Raw genomic sequence first — 16,591 nt, 5'->3', positions numbered from 1 at the left:
AAAAACACCTCCGACTGTAATATCAGATCCATGTTTAACACGTACACTTCCGGTAAGTGACTTCCGGTCTAGTTTAATAAACCTTCTTAAACATGTATTTTTGCTTTAAAACAGTGTTTCTTAACCTTGTTTGAGGTACCAAACCCCACCAGTTTCATATGCGCATTCACCGAACCCTTCTTTAGTGAAAAAAAAAAGGTTTATCAAATTCAAGACAAAGTTATATGTTTTTGGTAACACTTTAGTATGGGGGACATATTCTAAGTATCAATCTTATATTTGCAAAGACCAATCTTCTTTGTTTGTCATTACAGTGACTTTTACTGCTGTTTAGTCAACAACCATTGATTGATTGATTGATTGATTGATTGAAACTTTTATTAGTAGATTGCACAGTACAGTACATATTCCGTACAATTGACCACTAAATGGTAACACCCGAATAAGTTTTTCAACTTGTTTAAGTCGGGTCCACGTTAATCAATTCGTGGTACCGATACTATTGCTACTGTATCGCTTTTATTTTGGTAGGCATCACCACTTATAAAAATAAGCACACAAATAGCTTATTTTTAAGCTCAAAACTGTTAAAATCTCGCGATTCAGTAGAATATTTGACAGGGCTTATCATGTTTAAAGCAAGAAGATATCAATTGCCTGCAAATATTCAAAGTCTATTCCAAGAAATCCAATCAATCCAATCCACTTTATTTGTATAGCACATTTTAACAACAAAAAGTTTAACAAAGTGCTGCACAACAATATTAGACTTCACTTTAATCTCATCGTAACTTTTCCTTTGTAAATAAAACAAAAATAAAGAGCGAGTAAAACATGAACAAAAAAGCACAGCCACTGTAACCTCTCGCTAACTATCGGGTTGCCAGAAGTAAAGTCCGCCGTAAAAACACCTCCGACTGGAATATCAGATCCATGTTTAACACGTACACTTCCGGTGGGTGACTTCCGGTCTAGTTTAATAAACCTTTTTAAACATGTATTCTTGCTTTAAAACAGTGTTTCTTAACCTTGTTGGAGGTACCAAACCCCACCAGTTTCATATGCGCATTCACTGAACCCTTCTTTAGTGAAAAAAAAAAAAAGTTTTTCAAATTCAAGACAAAGTTATATGTTTTTGGTAACACTTTAGTATGGGGGACATATTCTAAGTAACAAAGACTTAATTTAGAGTTATTTGGACACTAGGGGAATATATTTTAAGTAATAAAGACTTAATTTAGAGTTATTTGGTTAGGGATAGGGTCAGGGTGAGAGGGTTAGGGTTATAATAAGGCATTAATAAGTACTTAATAATGACTAGTTAAGAGCCAATATGTTACTAATTTGCATGTTAATAAGCAACTAATTAATATTGAATATGTTCCCCATACTAAAGTGTTACCATGTTTTTTTTACTGGTGCATAAAATGAACCATGCATGAACATCACGTTGTTCAAACAACAAAACCAACACAGTGCATAAACTCACAACAAATTACACACCTGCAAATCAGTCAGCTGTTGCCGTATCCGTAATACGCCGATAGGGAGAAGTTTGCATTTACACGATGAGTCGGGTTTGTTTTGACCTCCGCCGAACCTCTAGGGTTCGATCGAACCCAGGTTAAAAACCACTGCTTTAAAACCACCAAACTGGAGTTGAAGTAGTAGACATATAAACATGGCGTTTAAGGTCATTGAGTTTGAGTTTGAGTTTATTTCGAACATGCAAGCATACAACATGATACATCACAATTTCCAGTTTATCTTTTCAACATGTTCGAAAAGGAGTAGGAAGAAGCAGAGCTTATTTAATCCTACCCCTTTTTTTTACATAACAGTTGCTAAAACTTTTGTTCACTTCCTGTTCTCAATTTATTCACAATAAACTGCATAAGTAATCACAATAAAAATAAATAAATAATACTCGGTGAAGTAAGTTACATTTCATATGATGAGATGAGTAAGATTATTTTGAGAATGAATGAATGGATGGATGAAATAAATTCAGAATGTTTATCATGGTTCTTCTTTGTACTTTGTAAACACTTTAAGTTTGAAGAGTTTCTTGAAGTGGATCATATAAGTACATTGTTTGATTGCTTTGCTTAATCCATTCCATCATTTAATTCCACATACAGATATACTGAAGGTCTTAAGTGTTGTACGTGCATACAAATGTTCTAAGTTACATTTTTCTCTAAGATTATATTTCACCTCTTTTTTTTGAGAAGAATTGTTGTGTATTCTTGGGTAGCAGGTTATAGTTTGCTTTGTGCATAATTTTAGCTGTTTGCAAATTCACTATGTCGTGGAATTTCAGTATCTTTGATTCAATAAATATAGGGTTTGTATGTTCTCTATATCCAACATTATGTATTATTCTAACTGATCTTTTTTGTAACACCGTTAATTAATTAAGTGTACTTTTGTAGTTATTTCCCCATATTTCTACACAAAATCATTATCTTATATTTGCAAAGACCAATCTTCTTTGTCATTACAGTGACTTTTACTGCTGTTTAGTCAACAACCATTTTTTTTGTTACCCATTACTTGATTGATTGATTGATTGATTGAAACTTTTATTAGTAGATTGCACAGTACAGTGCATATTCCGTACAATTGACCATTAAATGGTAACACCCGAATTAGTTTTTCAACTTGTTTATGTCATATCTGTTTGATCATGTTTTGTTTTAGTCATGTTCGGTTTTGTTTTTGGACTTTTTGTGCACTTTTGTTTGTTTTGTCACCATAGCAACCATTAGTTTTCACCTGTCACGTCACGCATCTGTTTCACGTTTTGAGTCACGCACCTGTTTTCACTAATCATGTCTGTAGTATTTAAGTTCATTGTTTTTCCGTTTGTCTTTCTGGCGACATCCAGATTCATACCCCTGTCACACTCTGTTTACCTCTGCGCACTTCATAGTCCATGCTAAGTAAGTTTTTGTTTATTAATGCCACAGTTAGTGTTTTTGTTTCATTGTTCACAGTTTCTGCCTATGTGCAAGTTTTGTTTTCAATAGCCTAGTTTTGTACCTCCGCCATTGTGCGCGCTTTTTGTTTGTTCTTTTTTGATATATTAAATAAAATATGTACTCACATTCCCATCTCGCCCGAGCCAACTTTCCGTTGCCTTCTGGAAAAACAAAATCCAAGGACCAAGTCGTGACAGTTTAAGTCGAGGTCCACGTTAATCAATTCATGGTACCGATACTATTGCTACTGTATCGCTTTTATTTTGGTAGGCATCACCACTTATAAAAATAAGCATACAAATAGCTTATTTTTAAGGTCAAAACTGTTAAAATTTCCTGATTTAGTAGAATATTGGACAGGGCTTATCATATTTAAAGCAAGAAGTTATCAATTGCCTGCAAATATTCAAAGTTTATTCATAGAAATCCCATCAATCCAATCCACTTTATTTGTATAGCACATTTAAACAACAAAAATGTTTCCAAAGTGCTGCACAATAGAAACAATATTAAAATATTATACTTAGCTCCACCAATGACTGAAGAAAAACCAAAAACAAAATAAATAAATAAATGTAAAACCAATATAAAAACAATATAAAAATAAATATGACTAAAAACGATTTTAAAGGGTAAAACCAATTAAAACAATAAATAGAAATCAACATTTTAAAACACAGAGGACCACACAACTCACGTGGTGTTAAAAGCCAGAGAATAAAAGTTGGGTCTTAAGACGAGACTTAAAACACTCCACTGTGGGAGCAGTTCGAACATGGAGGGGTAGAGTGTTCCAGAGCTTAGGGCCGACCACAGAGAAGGCCCTGTCTCCCCTGGTTTTAAGTCTCGTCTTGGGCACCACGAGCTGGAGCTGGCTCTCGGACCTCAGGGATGTGGGATATAACCTCAGAGGAACGGCAAAATATAAACACACTTCAGCACTTAGCACAAGGAAAAGTTTTTATGTCTCAGTCTGTGGGGTGAAAATATGGAACAGTTTGAGTGATGAACTTAAACACTGTTCAAACATTGAGCATTTTAAGAAATTGTACAAATCTAAAATTTTGGTTCGGTATAGTGAGGTCTAGGCTTATTTTGAATATGAGTATGAATGACTTATATGACTTACTTATGATATATTGATAATTGTAAGCCAGAGGAAACTGGATATCAGTTAAAGTAACTGTGTAAAAAAGGGGGGGGATTCAAAAAGTTTTTACTTCTTCCCGTTACCCTTTTGAGATATGTTTATTTTTAATTTAATTTAATTTTCTTAATTCAATTTTCTTTTCTTTTTTGTGAAATAATAATATTGCCATTGAGCACAAGACTGTTCACTGGAGGTATGTAAGTATATTTTGTACTACATGTATGATGTGGAGCTGACTATGACATAATAAACAAGAGATAAAGAACTTCAACCCATCCATCCATCCATTAATTTTCTACCGCTTGTCCCTCTCGGGGTAACGGAGGTGCTGGAGCCTATACCACTTCAACCAAAATATTAAAAAAATATGTATAATATTATGGAAAAATATAGACCAGAACAGTTGTCCCTTGCCACATCGCGCTTCAAATATTGTGACTTCACCACATCACATTTTTAGACATAAAAATGGCTAAATAAACCCAAAATATCAATACTAAAATAGTAGTGGCCATGAGATGGGACCAAAACAATCATGTTGTTTCGGACATTGTGTTTCCAGCAGGCACAAGACATTAAAACAACGTTGAGAACTTGTTGAATTAGGTCCTGATGTTGAGCAACTCAAACGTAACATTGAAACAACATGCTTTGTGACGACGTTTAATCAATTGTGACGTCAATTTGACCATTGAATTTTGGTCATTTCCCAACCAATATTCTACAACACAAATGCTACGTTGAAACAAAATACTCTTTGACGACGTTTATTCAATGTCAGGTTGTGACGTTGATTTGACCAATTAAATGTGGTCATTTCCCAACCAACAACATGGATTCAACGTGACATCAACGTTGTCTCAGTTTCCGAATGCAACTATTTTGCAACGTTGTTTCAATGTCAGTTTTAAAGGACATGTACGTATAATCAACGTTGTATCAATGTCTTGTGCCTGCTGGGTTGGTGTTACCATGCAATGTTCCTTAATGTGAATTGTTAAGCATGTCTGAAACAAATAGATTTTTGACTCCATACCACGGTGTTACCTTTTTACTTGAATATGATATGACTTCTCTCGCGGGTTGAACATGTAATAATTTAATATCTTGCTAGTAAAAGAAAAATATACAGTCCAAACAAAAGATAACAACAAAAAGACTGCAACAATGCATCAACATGGATATTTACAATTTAATACATGCTAATGGTTGATAATAAGTACAATACCATTACAGAAAGTGGCGGTATTGCTTCTACTACTCCACAGAGGAACCAAAGATGACTCCGAAAGGATAGAACATTTTTATTTTTCTCTTTCCAAATTTAAAAAAATAAACCCAGCAGAGAGATAAAAGATCAACTGTAATGTAAACTTTATAATGTTAAAAAGGAACCTTACTTTTTTTGTTTTAATTTTGAATATCTTTTACAATTCATATGTAAGACAAGCACACACACGCCTTTATTTTTTTTAATGCATTCTAATTTGTAATATATGGCAAGTACAAGGAGGCTAACAAATGAAGCTAATGGGAGTCAAAAAGCCTTCTCAAAAACATTCAAAAACCGCCAACAAAATTCCATATACATGTTGTGACCTGAATATTAAAGGCATCGCCTCTGAGTTGGTAAAAGTTAACTGTAGATTATAAATTATGCCTCGAACTTTTATAGTAGAAAGTTATGGCCATAAACAGAGAAGTTGGTCAACTTTGACATTCAATTTAGACGCGGAGATCACAAGAAAGACACGTGAGGATAATGATTACCGTATTTTTCGGAGTATAAGTCGCACCGGAGTATAAGTCTCACCTGCCAAAAATGCATAATAAAGAAGGAAAAAAACATATATAAGTCGCACTGAAGTATAAGTCGCATTTTTTGGGGAAATTGATTTGATAAAACCCAACACCAAGAATAGACATTTGAAAGGCAATTTAAAATAAATAAAGAATAGTGAACAACAGGCTGAATAAGTGTACGTTATATGAGGCATAAATAACCAACTGAGAACGTGCCTGGTATGTTAACGTAACATATTATGGTAAGAGTCATCCAAATAACTATAACATATAGAACATGCTATACGTTTACCAAACAATCTGTCACTCCTAATCGCTAAATCCCATGAAATCTTATACGTCTAGTCTCTTACGTGAATGAGCTAAATAATATTATTTGATATTTTACGGTAATGTGTTAATAATTTCACACATAAGTCGCTCCTGAGTATAAGTCGCACCCCCGGCCAAACTATGAAAAAAACTGCGACTTATTGTCCGAAAAATACGGTATTCTTCACATAAATAAGAAGATATAAACTTCCCATCAGTCGACATCCCAGTGAGAGCAGACATTGTACAGTAAGTGATTGTTTCATTATGTTTGTAGTTTGTATTTCTTGTTTAGCACTTAGCAATAGTGTTTTTTGATGAATCGGTTTAGCACACAGTTTCCACAACTTGTAGATCATCTTCCTTATATTCAGGCTCAAAAATATAAGATTTTGGATCATCATTTGTTCCAGAGTAGTTGTTGTCTCTCATGAAGTCTGCCATGGTTAGTGGTATAGTTGTTTTAGGAAATAGCGAACGTTGTAATGCGACTGTGAAATTATTGCGTCGCCGTATGCTTAAAATGAGCAAAGTACGTACATCCATCCATTTTCTACCGCTTGTCCCTCTCGGGGTGCTGGAGCTTATCCCAGTTGCACTCAGGCAGAAGGCGGGTTACACCCTGGACAAGTCACCACTTCATCGCAGGGCCAACACAGCTAGACAGACAACATTAACATTCACACACTAGGGCCAATTTAGTGTTGCCAATCATCCTATCCCCAGGTACATGTCTTTGGAGGTGGGAGGAAGCCGGAGTACCCGGAGGGAACCCACGCAGTCACGGGGAGAACATGCAAACTCCACACAGAAAGACCCCAAGACGGGGGATCGAATACACGACCTTCGTATTGTGAGGCACAGGCACTAATCCCTGTGTCACCGTGCTGCCTCGAAGTATAAGTAAGTATGACATGTTATTAAGAATGTGCATGATGGAGGTGTTTGGATGTGTTTTAGAGTGCTTTATAGGCAGAATACAGGCGACTTTTGCTAACGTTTATTTACGATTTAGGATTCATAAAAAACAAAAACAAAAAAACATTTGGGTGTTTCTCAGTAAGGATTTTTTATTTTGCTCCTATAAGCACATAAAGAGTGTGAATGATTGGCAAAATTCGTAAAAAAAAAAAGTCCTGTTCCCCATAAACATGCAACATTTTGGTCTGTAAACCTATTTGTTTGTTACCGCTCAGTTATGTTAGAGAGAGCAACAAACTGGATAGAAATAGATCGTACAAAAGGAAAAAATTTAAGGACTGTACCGAGACTACTTTATAGAAATAAGTAAAATTGGTGAAATTGATCTATATGAGCGCGTCCAGTGGTCGAGAGATTTAAGTCAGCTGTTGAAGCCAAATTTGCCTATATCTCGTCACTGGCGTCAGATTTTATAACGGTGAAGAATTTCAGAATGTCCAAAAAAGTCCTGTTCCTCATTAATATGCTACATTTTGATCTGTAAAACTATTTGTTTGTTGATTGTCTATCTCTTTCTTCATTTTCTTCCTTCCGGACATGCTGACTTAATAGCTAACATCATAGTTCTTGAACTCATCACGCCACCAAACAAGGTGAGCGACATCATCCAACACAAGTTGAAGTAAGACGTGCACAACACATTCTGAAGAATGAAATGAGTTTTTTTATTAGCAGCCTCCTTTTTTAATAAGTTCACACATAATGAGAGGACAGCTTGTGGTCAATTCTAACCAATAAATACACTTTACATCTTCCGCCGCCATTAACTTGTGACACCGCATTTCTACTTCACATCTCAGCGAGTTTGTGAGCATCAATTCTGCCTCCAATCCTCAATAAAACATGTCCATGTTGTCTGGAAGGCCCCATGTGAGTTCAGGTGTGACGTCGTTAGCTTGGTTGGAATTGGGGGTTAAGTTAAAATACCAATTATTGTCACACACACACTAGGTGTGGTGAAATTAACCTCTGCATTTGACCCATCCCCTTGTTCCACCCCCCTGGGAGGTGAGGGGAGCAGTGAGCAGCAGCGGTGGCCGCGCCCGGGAATAATTTTTGGTGATTTAACCCCCAATTCCAACCCTTGACGCTGAGTGCCAAGCAGGGAGGCAATGGCTCCCAACCTACTCAGTGGCCTAGTGGTTAGAGCAGTGGTTCTTAACCTGGGTTCGATCGAACCCTAGGGGTTCGGTGAGTCGACCTCAGGGGTTCGGCGGAGGTCAAAACACACCCGACTCATCGTGTAAATACAAACTTCTCCCTATCGGCGTATTACGGATACGGCAACAGCTGACTGGTTTGCAGGTGTGTAATTTGTTGTGAGTTTATGCACTGTGTTGGTTTTGTTCTTTGAACAAGGTGATGTTCATGCATGGTTCATTTTATGCACCAGTAAAAAAACATGGTAACACTTTAGTATGGGGAACATATTCACCATTATTAGTTGCTTATTAACATGCAAATTAGTAACATATTGGCTCTTAACTAGTCATTATTAAGTACTTATTAATGCCTTATTCGGCATGGCCTTATTATAACCCTAACCCTCTAACCCTGGCCCTAACCCTCTAACCCTAACCAAAGAACTCTAAATTAAGTCTTTATTACTTAGAATATGTTCCCCTAGTGTCCAAATAACTCTAAATTAAGTCTTTGTGACTTAGAATATGTCCCCCATACTAAAGTGTTACCAAAAACATATAACTTTGTCTTAAATTTGAAAAAAATTTAACATTTTATTTTTCACTAAAGAAGGGTTCGGTGAATGCGCATATGAAACTGGTGGGGTTCGGTACCTCCAACAAGGTTAAGAACCACTAGAGTGTCCGCCCTGAGATCGGTAGGTTGTGAGTTCAAACCCCGGCCGAGTCATACCAAAGACTATAAAAATGGGACCCAATACCTCCCTGCTTGGCACTCAGCATCAAGGGTTGGGATTGGGGGTTAAATCACCAAAATGATTCCCGGGCGCGGCCACTGCTGCTGCCCACTGCTCCCCTCACCTCCCAAGGGGTGGAACAAAGGGAAGGGTCAAATGCAGAGGACAAATTTCACCACACCTAGTGTGTGTGTGACAATCATTGGTACTTTAACTTTAACTTTTATAGTCTTTGGTATGAACTCACGACCTACCGATCGCCGGGCGGACACTCTAACCACAAGCCCACTGAGCAGGTTGAATCACCAAAATGATTCCCGGGCGCGGCCACCGCTGCTGCCCACCGCTGCTGCCCACTGCTCCCCTCACCTCCCAAGGGGTGGAACAAAGGGAAGGGTCGGTATAGCTCGGTTGGTAGAGCGGCCGTGCCCGCAACTTGAGGGTTGCAGGTTCGATCCCCGCTTCCGCCATCCTAGTCACTGCTGTTGTGGGCAAGACACTTTACCCACCTGCTCCCAGTGCCACCCACACTGGTTTAAATGTAACTTAGATATTGGGTTTCACTATGTAAAGCACTTTGAGGCACTAGAGAAAAGTGCTATATAAATATAATTCACTTAACTTAACTTCACTACTTTAACTTTAACTTTTATAGTCTTTGGTATGAACTCACGACCTACCGATCGCCGGGCGGACACTCTAACCACAAGGCCACTGAGCAGGTTGAATCACCAAAATGATTCCAGAGCGCGGCCACCGTTGCTGCTCACTGCTCCCCTCACCTCCCAAGGGGTGGAACAAAGGGAAGGGTCAAATGCAGAGGTTAATTTCACCACACCTAGTGTGTGTGTAACAATCATTGGTACTTTAACTTTAACTTTTATAGTCTTTGGTATGAACTCACGACCTACCGATCGCCGGGCGGACACTCTAACCACAAGGCCACTGAACAGGTTGAATCACCAAAATGATTCCAGAGCGTGGCCACCGTTGCTGCTCACTGCTCCCCTCACCTCCCAAGAGGTGGAACAAAAGGAAGGGTCAAATGCAGAGGTTAATTTCACCACACCTAGTGTGCGTGCGACTATCAGTGGCACTTTAACTTTAAGTTGCTTCCTGTCCAAACATTTCAGTGTTCCTCATCAAAACATCCACATCTGCGCCGCCGTCACTCATGGCGTGCGGCTCCAGCGTCAGGACCGGGTCACAGTGATCCGTCAGGACGGACAGACGGCAGTTCTCCGTGTCCACGTTGTTAAGCGGAATGGCGACGTCACCGGGCTGTGCGCGCGCGGTGGCGGCGGATCGGGGTGCAGCAGGGGACGCCATCTTCCAGAACATGTCCTTGAGCTTGGTGCGGAACTCCGGACGCATGAGGCAGTAGAGAACCGGGTTGAGGCAGCTGTTGGTGTGCGCCAGGCACACGCTGAGCGGGTGCACGTAGGTGTGCGCCAGGTAGTAGGCCCGGTCCCAGTGGAGCACGTTGAACTTGACCAGAACCCCCCACAGCGTGATGGCGTGGTTGGGCATCCAGCACACGAAGAAGGACACGACCACCAGCGTCACGGAGCGAGTGACGCGCGCCCGCCGCCTCACCTGCTTGCCACTCCAAGTGCGCGCCCGCAGCAGGCGCAGGAGCAGAAGGTAGCAGGCGCACACGACCAGGGCAGGGAGCACAAAGGCCACCAGGATCTTCTGCAGGTGGTAGAGAGCGAGCCACGCCTCTCCTTCCGGGAAGTCCAGCAGGCACAGACGCTCCCCCGCCACCTGCCTCACCGTGGAGAAGATGGCGGTAGGCGCGGTGGCCAAGGTGGCCGCCGCCCACAGCGCGCCCACCGCCCAGAGTGCGGCGCACCAACGCCCCTGCCCGGCGGCGGGCTCCGGCAGCGCGGATGCCACGGAGCAGTACCGCGTCACGCTCATGGCGGTGAGGAAGAAGACGCTGGCGTACATGTTCATGACGGTCACGCTGAGCACCACCTTACACATGGCGTGGCCGAAAGGCCAGCTGAAGTCCAGCAGGGTGTCCGCCGCCCAGAAAGGCAGCGTCAGCACGAACTGAAGGTCGGTCACGGCCAGGTTGACGATGAACAGGTTGATGGTGGCGCGCCGCTTCCCTCCGCCGCCTCTGTCGCGCACCCTGACGAGCAGGAGCACCAGCACGTTGCCCGCCAGGCCCGCCGCGCACACCAGCGAGTACACCACCGAGACGAGCACGCGCAGCGCGGGAGAGCCGTCCGCGGGCAAGTCCGCGCCGCTCACGCGCTCCTCGCCCGCCTCGGAGTCGTTCCAAGGCGCGCTCGCGTTGACGCTCCACAGCTCCGCCATGCGCTCCGCGGCCGAACCGAGTCGTGCGCGAAGTTGTTTCCGGTCATTTCCAGGACGACGTTCACGTCACATCGTGCGCGCGCCGCAAAGTGCTCTGCGCTCTCTCCGCCACCGCCAGGCACTTTATACCGCTGCGCGTGCACGACGGAAAAGCGCGTGGACGACAGGGGACGAACCACAAACAACTATAAGTTGACATCAAATAACGGTAACACTTTAGTATGGGGAACATATTCTAAGTCAGTGGTTCTCACCACTGACCCTGGGGGTACTTGAAGGTATGCCAAGGGGTACTGAGATTTTAAAAAAATGTCTGTCAAAAAGAACTGTGAAAAGAAATAAAACAATGCAATATTCAGTGTTGATAGGTAGATTTTTTTGTGGACATGTTCCATAAATATTGATGTTAAAGATTTCTTTTTTTGTGAAGAAATGTTTAGAATTAAGTTCATGAATCCAGATGGATCTCTATTACAATCCCCAAAGAGGGCACTTTAAGTTGATGTGTAGAAATCTTTATTTATAATTGAATCACTTTTTTATTTTTCAAAAATTTTGTAGTTATTTTTATATCTTTTTTTCCAAACAGTTCAAGAAAGACCACAACAAATGAGCAATATTTTGCACTGTTATACAATTTAATGAATCAGAAAGTGATGACATAGTGCTGTATTTTACTTTTTTATATCTTTTTTTCCAACCAAAAATGCTTTGCTCTGATTAGGGGGTACTTGAATTAAAAAAAATGTTCACAAGGGGTACATCCCTGAAAAAAGGTTGAGAACCACTGATCTAAGTAACAAATACTTAATTGAGAGTTATTTGGACACTAGGGGAACATATAGGGTTAGGGTTAGGGTTACTAATAAATAAGCAATAATTCTGAGGTTATTGAGGGAAGACTCTTAGTGAATGGCTTACTGGTTGTATAATAAGGCCATGCAGAATAAGGCATTAATAAGCACTTAATAATGACTAATTAAGAGCCAATATGTTACTAATTTGCATGTTAATAAGCAACCAATTAATAGCGAATATGTTCCCCATACTAAAGTGCTACCAACATAACATAATATAGATATAGAAATAGATAATTCAGTATCAGTGACGTGCGGTGAACTAAACACCAGGTGAGGCATAGATACTTTTGGAGGTTTTTTTTCTCCTTTTTTTTTTTTTTTTTTTTTACTTATATTCATACGTGCAGCACTAATCATTGTTGATTTAGGTTGCACATTAGAGTAACAGGAAAAAGAAGGGAGTTATTCACTTTCATAAAAACGTTATCATACTGATATTATGATATGATAAATGCATACTTGCCAACCTTAAGACCTCCGATTATTTACAGCTAGAATTCACCAAGTCAAGTATTTCATATATATATATATATATATATATATATATATATATATATATATATATATATATATATATATATATATATATATATGTGTATATATATATATATATATATATATGTATATAATATATATATATATATATATATATATATATATATATATATATATATATAAATAAGAGAAATACTTGAATTTCAGTGTTCATTTATTTACACATATACACACACATAACACTCATCTACTCATTGTTGAGTTAAGGGTTGAATTGTCCATCCTTGTTCTATTCTCTGTCACTATTTTTCTAACCATGCTGAACACCCTCTCTGATGATGCATTCTGCTTCATCTCCTTGTTGTGTGCGCAGTTGTGCACTGCACTCTCTAAAAGCCCTAGATGTTATTGTCACATATGCATGCACAGTAGAAGGCAGTATTGTCCTGATTAAGAGTGTCACAACATTGCTGTTTACGGCAGACGAACTGCTTTACGGTAGACGAAAACGTGACTGTCCGGGAGGTTTTTGGGAGAGGCGCTGAATTTTGGGAGTCTCCCGGAAAATCCGGGAGGGTTGGCAAGTATGGATAAATGGGTCCAAAAGGTATTTGATAAAGTTGTTATTAAATACTTTTTCGTCCCATTTGCTTTCAACAAAATAAATCAAGTATTGTGAGTGTATCTTACCTTTCTGTGTTTGTATCTGAAGCAGCAATAGCTATCCTCCATGAAAACCTACTTTGTATGATCACATTCATTTTGTCTTAAAGTCCAGTTTAGAGAAGTATTTAATCTAATTTAATTGTTTTTTCCCTTTAAAATAGTTTTCAATCATATATATTGTTTTTATATTGGTTCTATATTTTTTTATTTTTTGTTTTTATTCAGTCATTGGTGGAGCTAAGGATAATATTTGATTATTGTTTTTAATATTGTTTTTAATATTGTTTTTAATATTATTTTTAATATTGTTGTGCAGCACTTTCGAAACATTTTTGTTGTTTAAATGTGCTAAAGTGGATTGGATTGGAATCTTGGACACAGTATATAATCCTCCATATTGTCAGACACGTTCATTTAATTCAATTTCATTCCAAATATTTTTGTATCTGACAAAAAACACCCACAAACGTTGGCTTACTCTAATAAAAATGCCATGTTTGTTATAAATACAGTTAAAAAAGAAAAGAAAAAAAGCCTGGCTTCCGCTGGAGAGACATGTGTCTGCTAGTTTGAGCGCCCCCACTTCTCCCAGTGTGGCGAGTCAGAGTACTGCAGAGGCATTCAACTGCAAGTTGACAATATATCGCCCCCTACTGTGAGGCAGGGGTACTTGCTGCCTCATGGCCTGCCTTTTCCCCGTGGCAACGAGTACGCGCCCCCTCGCACGCACGCGCTCAATACACTTTGTGTGTAGCCCTGGAGGCAACACCTGTGTCTGCCTCACTTCTCCTCTGCCGCGTTATTTTCATCAGGAAACACGGAATTTCCGCGATTTTGACCATGAAAATGATCAAAATATACAGAAACCACATAATCACATAGAAAACATTGACCAAAACACAAATATTTAAACTTATTTTATTACTTCGTTTTTGAACATCTCATGGTTAAGCCACCTGATGGCAAGGTGAGGCACTGCCTCCCCTGACAGCACGTCACTGTTCAGTATATAAAATTCCTCACTTTTGAGTTTATACATATTCATGACAAATCTTTTTATTGCTTTGTCTATTTCAGGGATGTCAAACTCATTTTAGATTGGGGGCCACATGGAGAAAAATCGACTCCCAAATGGACCGGACTGGTAAAATCATGGCACGATAACTTAAAAATATAGACAACTTCATATTGTTGTCTTTGTTTAAAAATAGACAAGCACATTCTGAAAATGTACAAATCATAATGTTTTTTTTTTTTTTTACACGAACATGTGGTTTATTTTTTATTTTTTTACATATGTAGCATAATCTACAAAGATACAAATATTTTTTTGATTGATTAATTGAAACTTTGATTGATTGATTGATTGATTGATTGAAACTTTTATTAGTAGATTGCACAGTGCAGTACATATTCCGTACAATTGACCACTAAATGGTAACACCCGAATAAGTTTTTGAACTTGTTTAAGTCGGGGTCCACTTAAATTGATTCATGACACAGATATATACTATCATCATAATACAGTCATCACACAAGATAATCATCAGATTATGTACATTGAATTATTTACATTATTTACAATCCGGGGTGTGGGATGTGGAGGGGGGGGGGGGTTAGGTTTGGTTGATATCAACACTTCAGTCATCAACAATAGCATCATCAGAGAAATGGACATTGGAACAGTGTAGGACTGACTTGGTAGGATATGTACAGCAAGTAGTGGACATAGAGAGAGAGATCAGAAAGCATAAGAATAAGTATCTACATTTGATTATTTACAATCCGGGGAGGTAGGATGTGGAAGGGAGGGTGTTAGTTTAGGGTTGAAGTTGCCTGGAGGTGTACTTTTAGTGCGGTTTTGAAGGAGGATAGAGATGCCCTTTCTTTTACACTTGTTGGGAGTGCATTCCATATTGATGTGGCATAGAAAGAGAATGAGTTAAGACCTTTGTTAGATCGGAATCTGGGTTTAACGTGGTTAGTGGAGCTCCCCCTGGTGTTGTGGTTATGGAAGTAGTTTGACATGTACTTTGGTATCAGGGAGGTGTAGCGGATTTTATAGACTAGGCTCAGTGCAAGTTGTTTTACTCTGTCCTCCACCCTGAGCCAGCCCACTTTGGAGAAGTGGGTAGGAGTGAGGTGTGATCTGGACTTTTATTAGTAGATTGCACAGTACAGTACATATTCCGTTCAATTGACCACTAAATGGTAACACCCGAATAAGTTTTTCAACTTGTTTAAGTCGGGGTCCACGTTAATCAATTCATGCTGTTGTGACATCTCGTGGACACATTTAGAACAGCAGTTTCTTTCATTCCAAAATTTCGGCAAATTTTTATACTTACGTTTGACACCCCTGATCTATTTAGTACAGTGACGTGCGGTCACTGGAGGCAGGTGGATCATGGAGAGAAAAAAAATGTAAAAAGAAAACAAATTAATTAAATTGTTATATGTATTCAGTGATTATACTATACATTTATTTTCCATTTAACTTCACCAGTTTTAGGTTATTTTTATTCAAAATCGCTGAATTTTCACATTTGCCGTTCAAATACTGAGAAGAGACGGTGCGGTGATCAGCAGCCAGTTGAAGCACGTCACTCAGTTGTGCCTCAACATGGATTGCGGACTCGGCTAACTGCTGGCCTGCTGTGCAGTGAGACCGTATTGCTATATGAATTATATTATACATTTCCATAGTTTAGTTAGCTGAGGTATATAATGTACAGTGTATTTTGTCAACAACTGTATGTGTGTAACGTATTTCTTGTGCTGAGCAATCATAAAACTGCTGCGAAAACGCACTGTGTGAGGCTCGCAGTAATCCCGCCTCCTGGTGCCGGTTAATGCACCCCCGCCGCAGAATGCACCCCCCGACGGGAGTGCCACACCAACCAAAGCCCACACCCAAACCCTCCACGTGCAAGACCGAATCCACCCAAAAAAAGTCACTTAACAAGAAGCCAAAAAGTGCAAAAACAACAATGCTCGCGCCGGAGGAGCCGTGAACGACTGCAGGGACACAACATTAGGTACACCTGCAGACTGCAGCACGGATTTCATATTTCATTCATTCACAACTCCTCCAACACGAACACCACTGTTCCCGCACTTATAAGTAAAGGTA

The 16,591-nt window shown here is 39.6% G+C and overlaps 1 protein-coding gene across 1 annotated transcript; it reads right to left on the bottom strand.

Moving 5' to 3' along the window:
• Window positions 1–10,213: 10,213 nt before the first annotated feature.
• rxfp3.3b (relaxin family peptide receptor 3.3b) lies at window positions 10,214–11,437 on the bottom strand. The gene has a single exon (XM_061924278.2). It carries the CDS (start codon window positions 11,435–11,437, stop codon window positions 10,214–10,216), a length of 1,224 nt encoding a protein of 407 aa, XP_061780262.1.
• Window positions 11,438–16,591: the final 5,154 nt, after the last annotated feature.

This window comes from Nerophis lumbriciformis, linkage group LG29 (assembly GCF_033978685.3).
Source record: "Nerophis lumbriciformis linkage group LG29, RoL_Nlum_v2.1, whole genome shotgun sequence".
NCBI classification, from domain to species: domain Eukaryota; kingdom Metazoa; phylum Chordata; class Actinopteri; order Syngnathiformes; family Syngnathidae; genus Nerophis; species Nerophis lumbriciformis.
The sequence above is the reverse complement of the archived record's forward strand: the minus strand, read 5'-3'. Positions and strand labels throughout refer to the sequence as shown.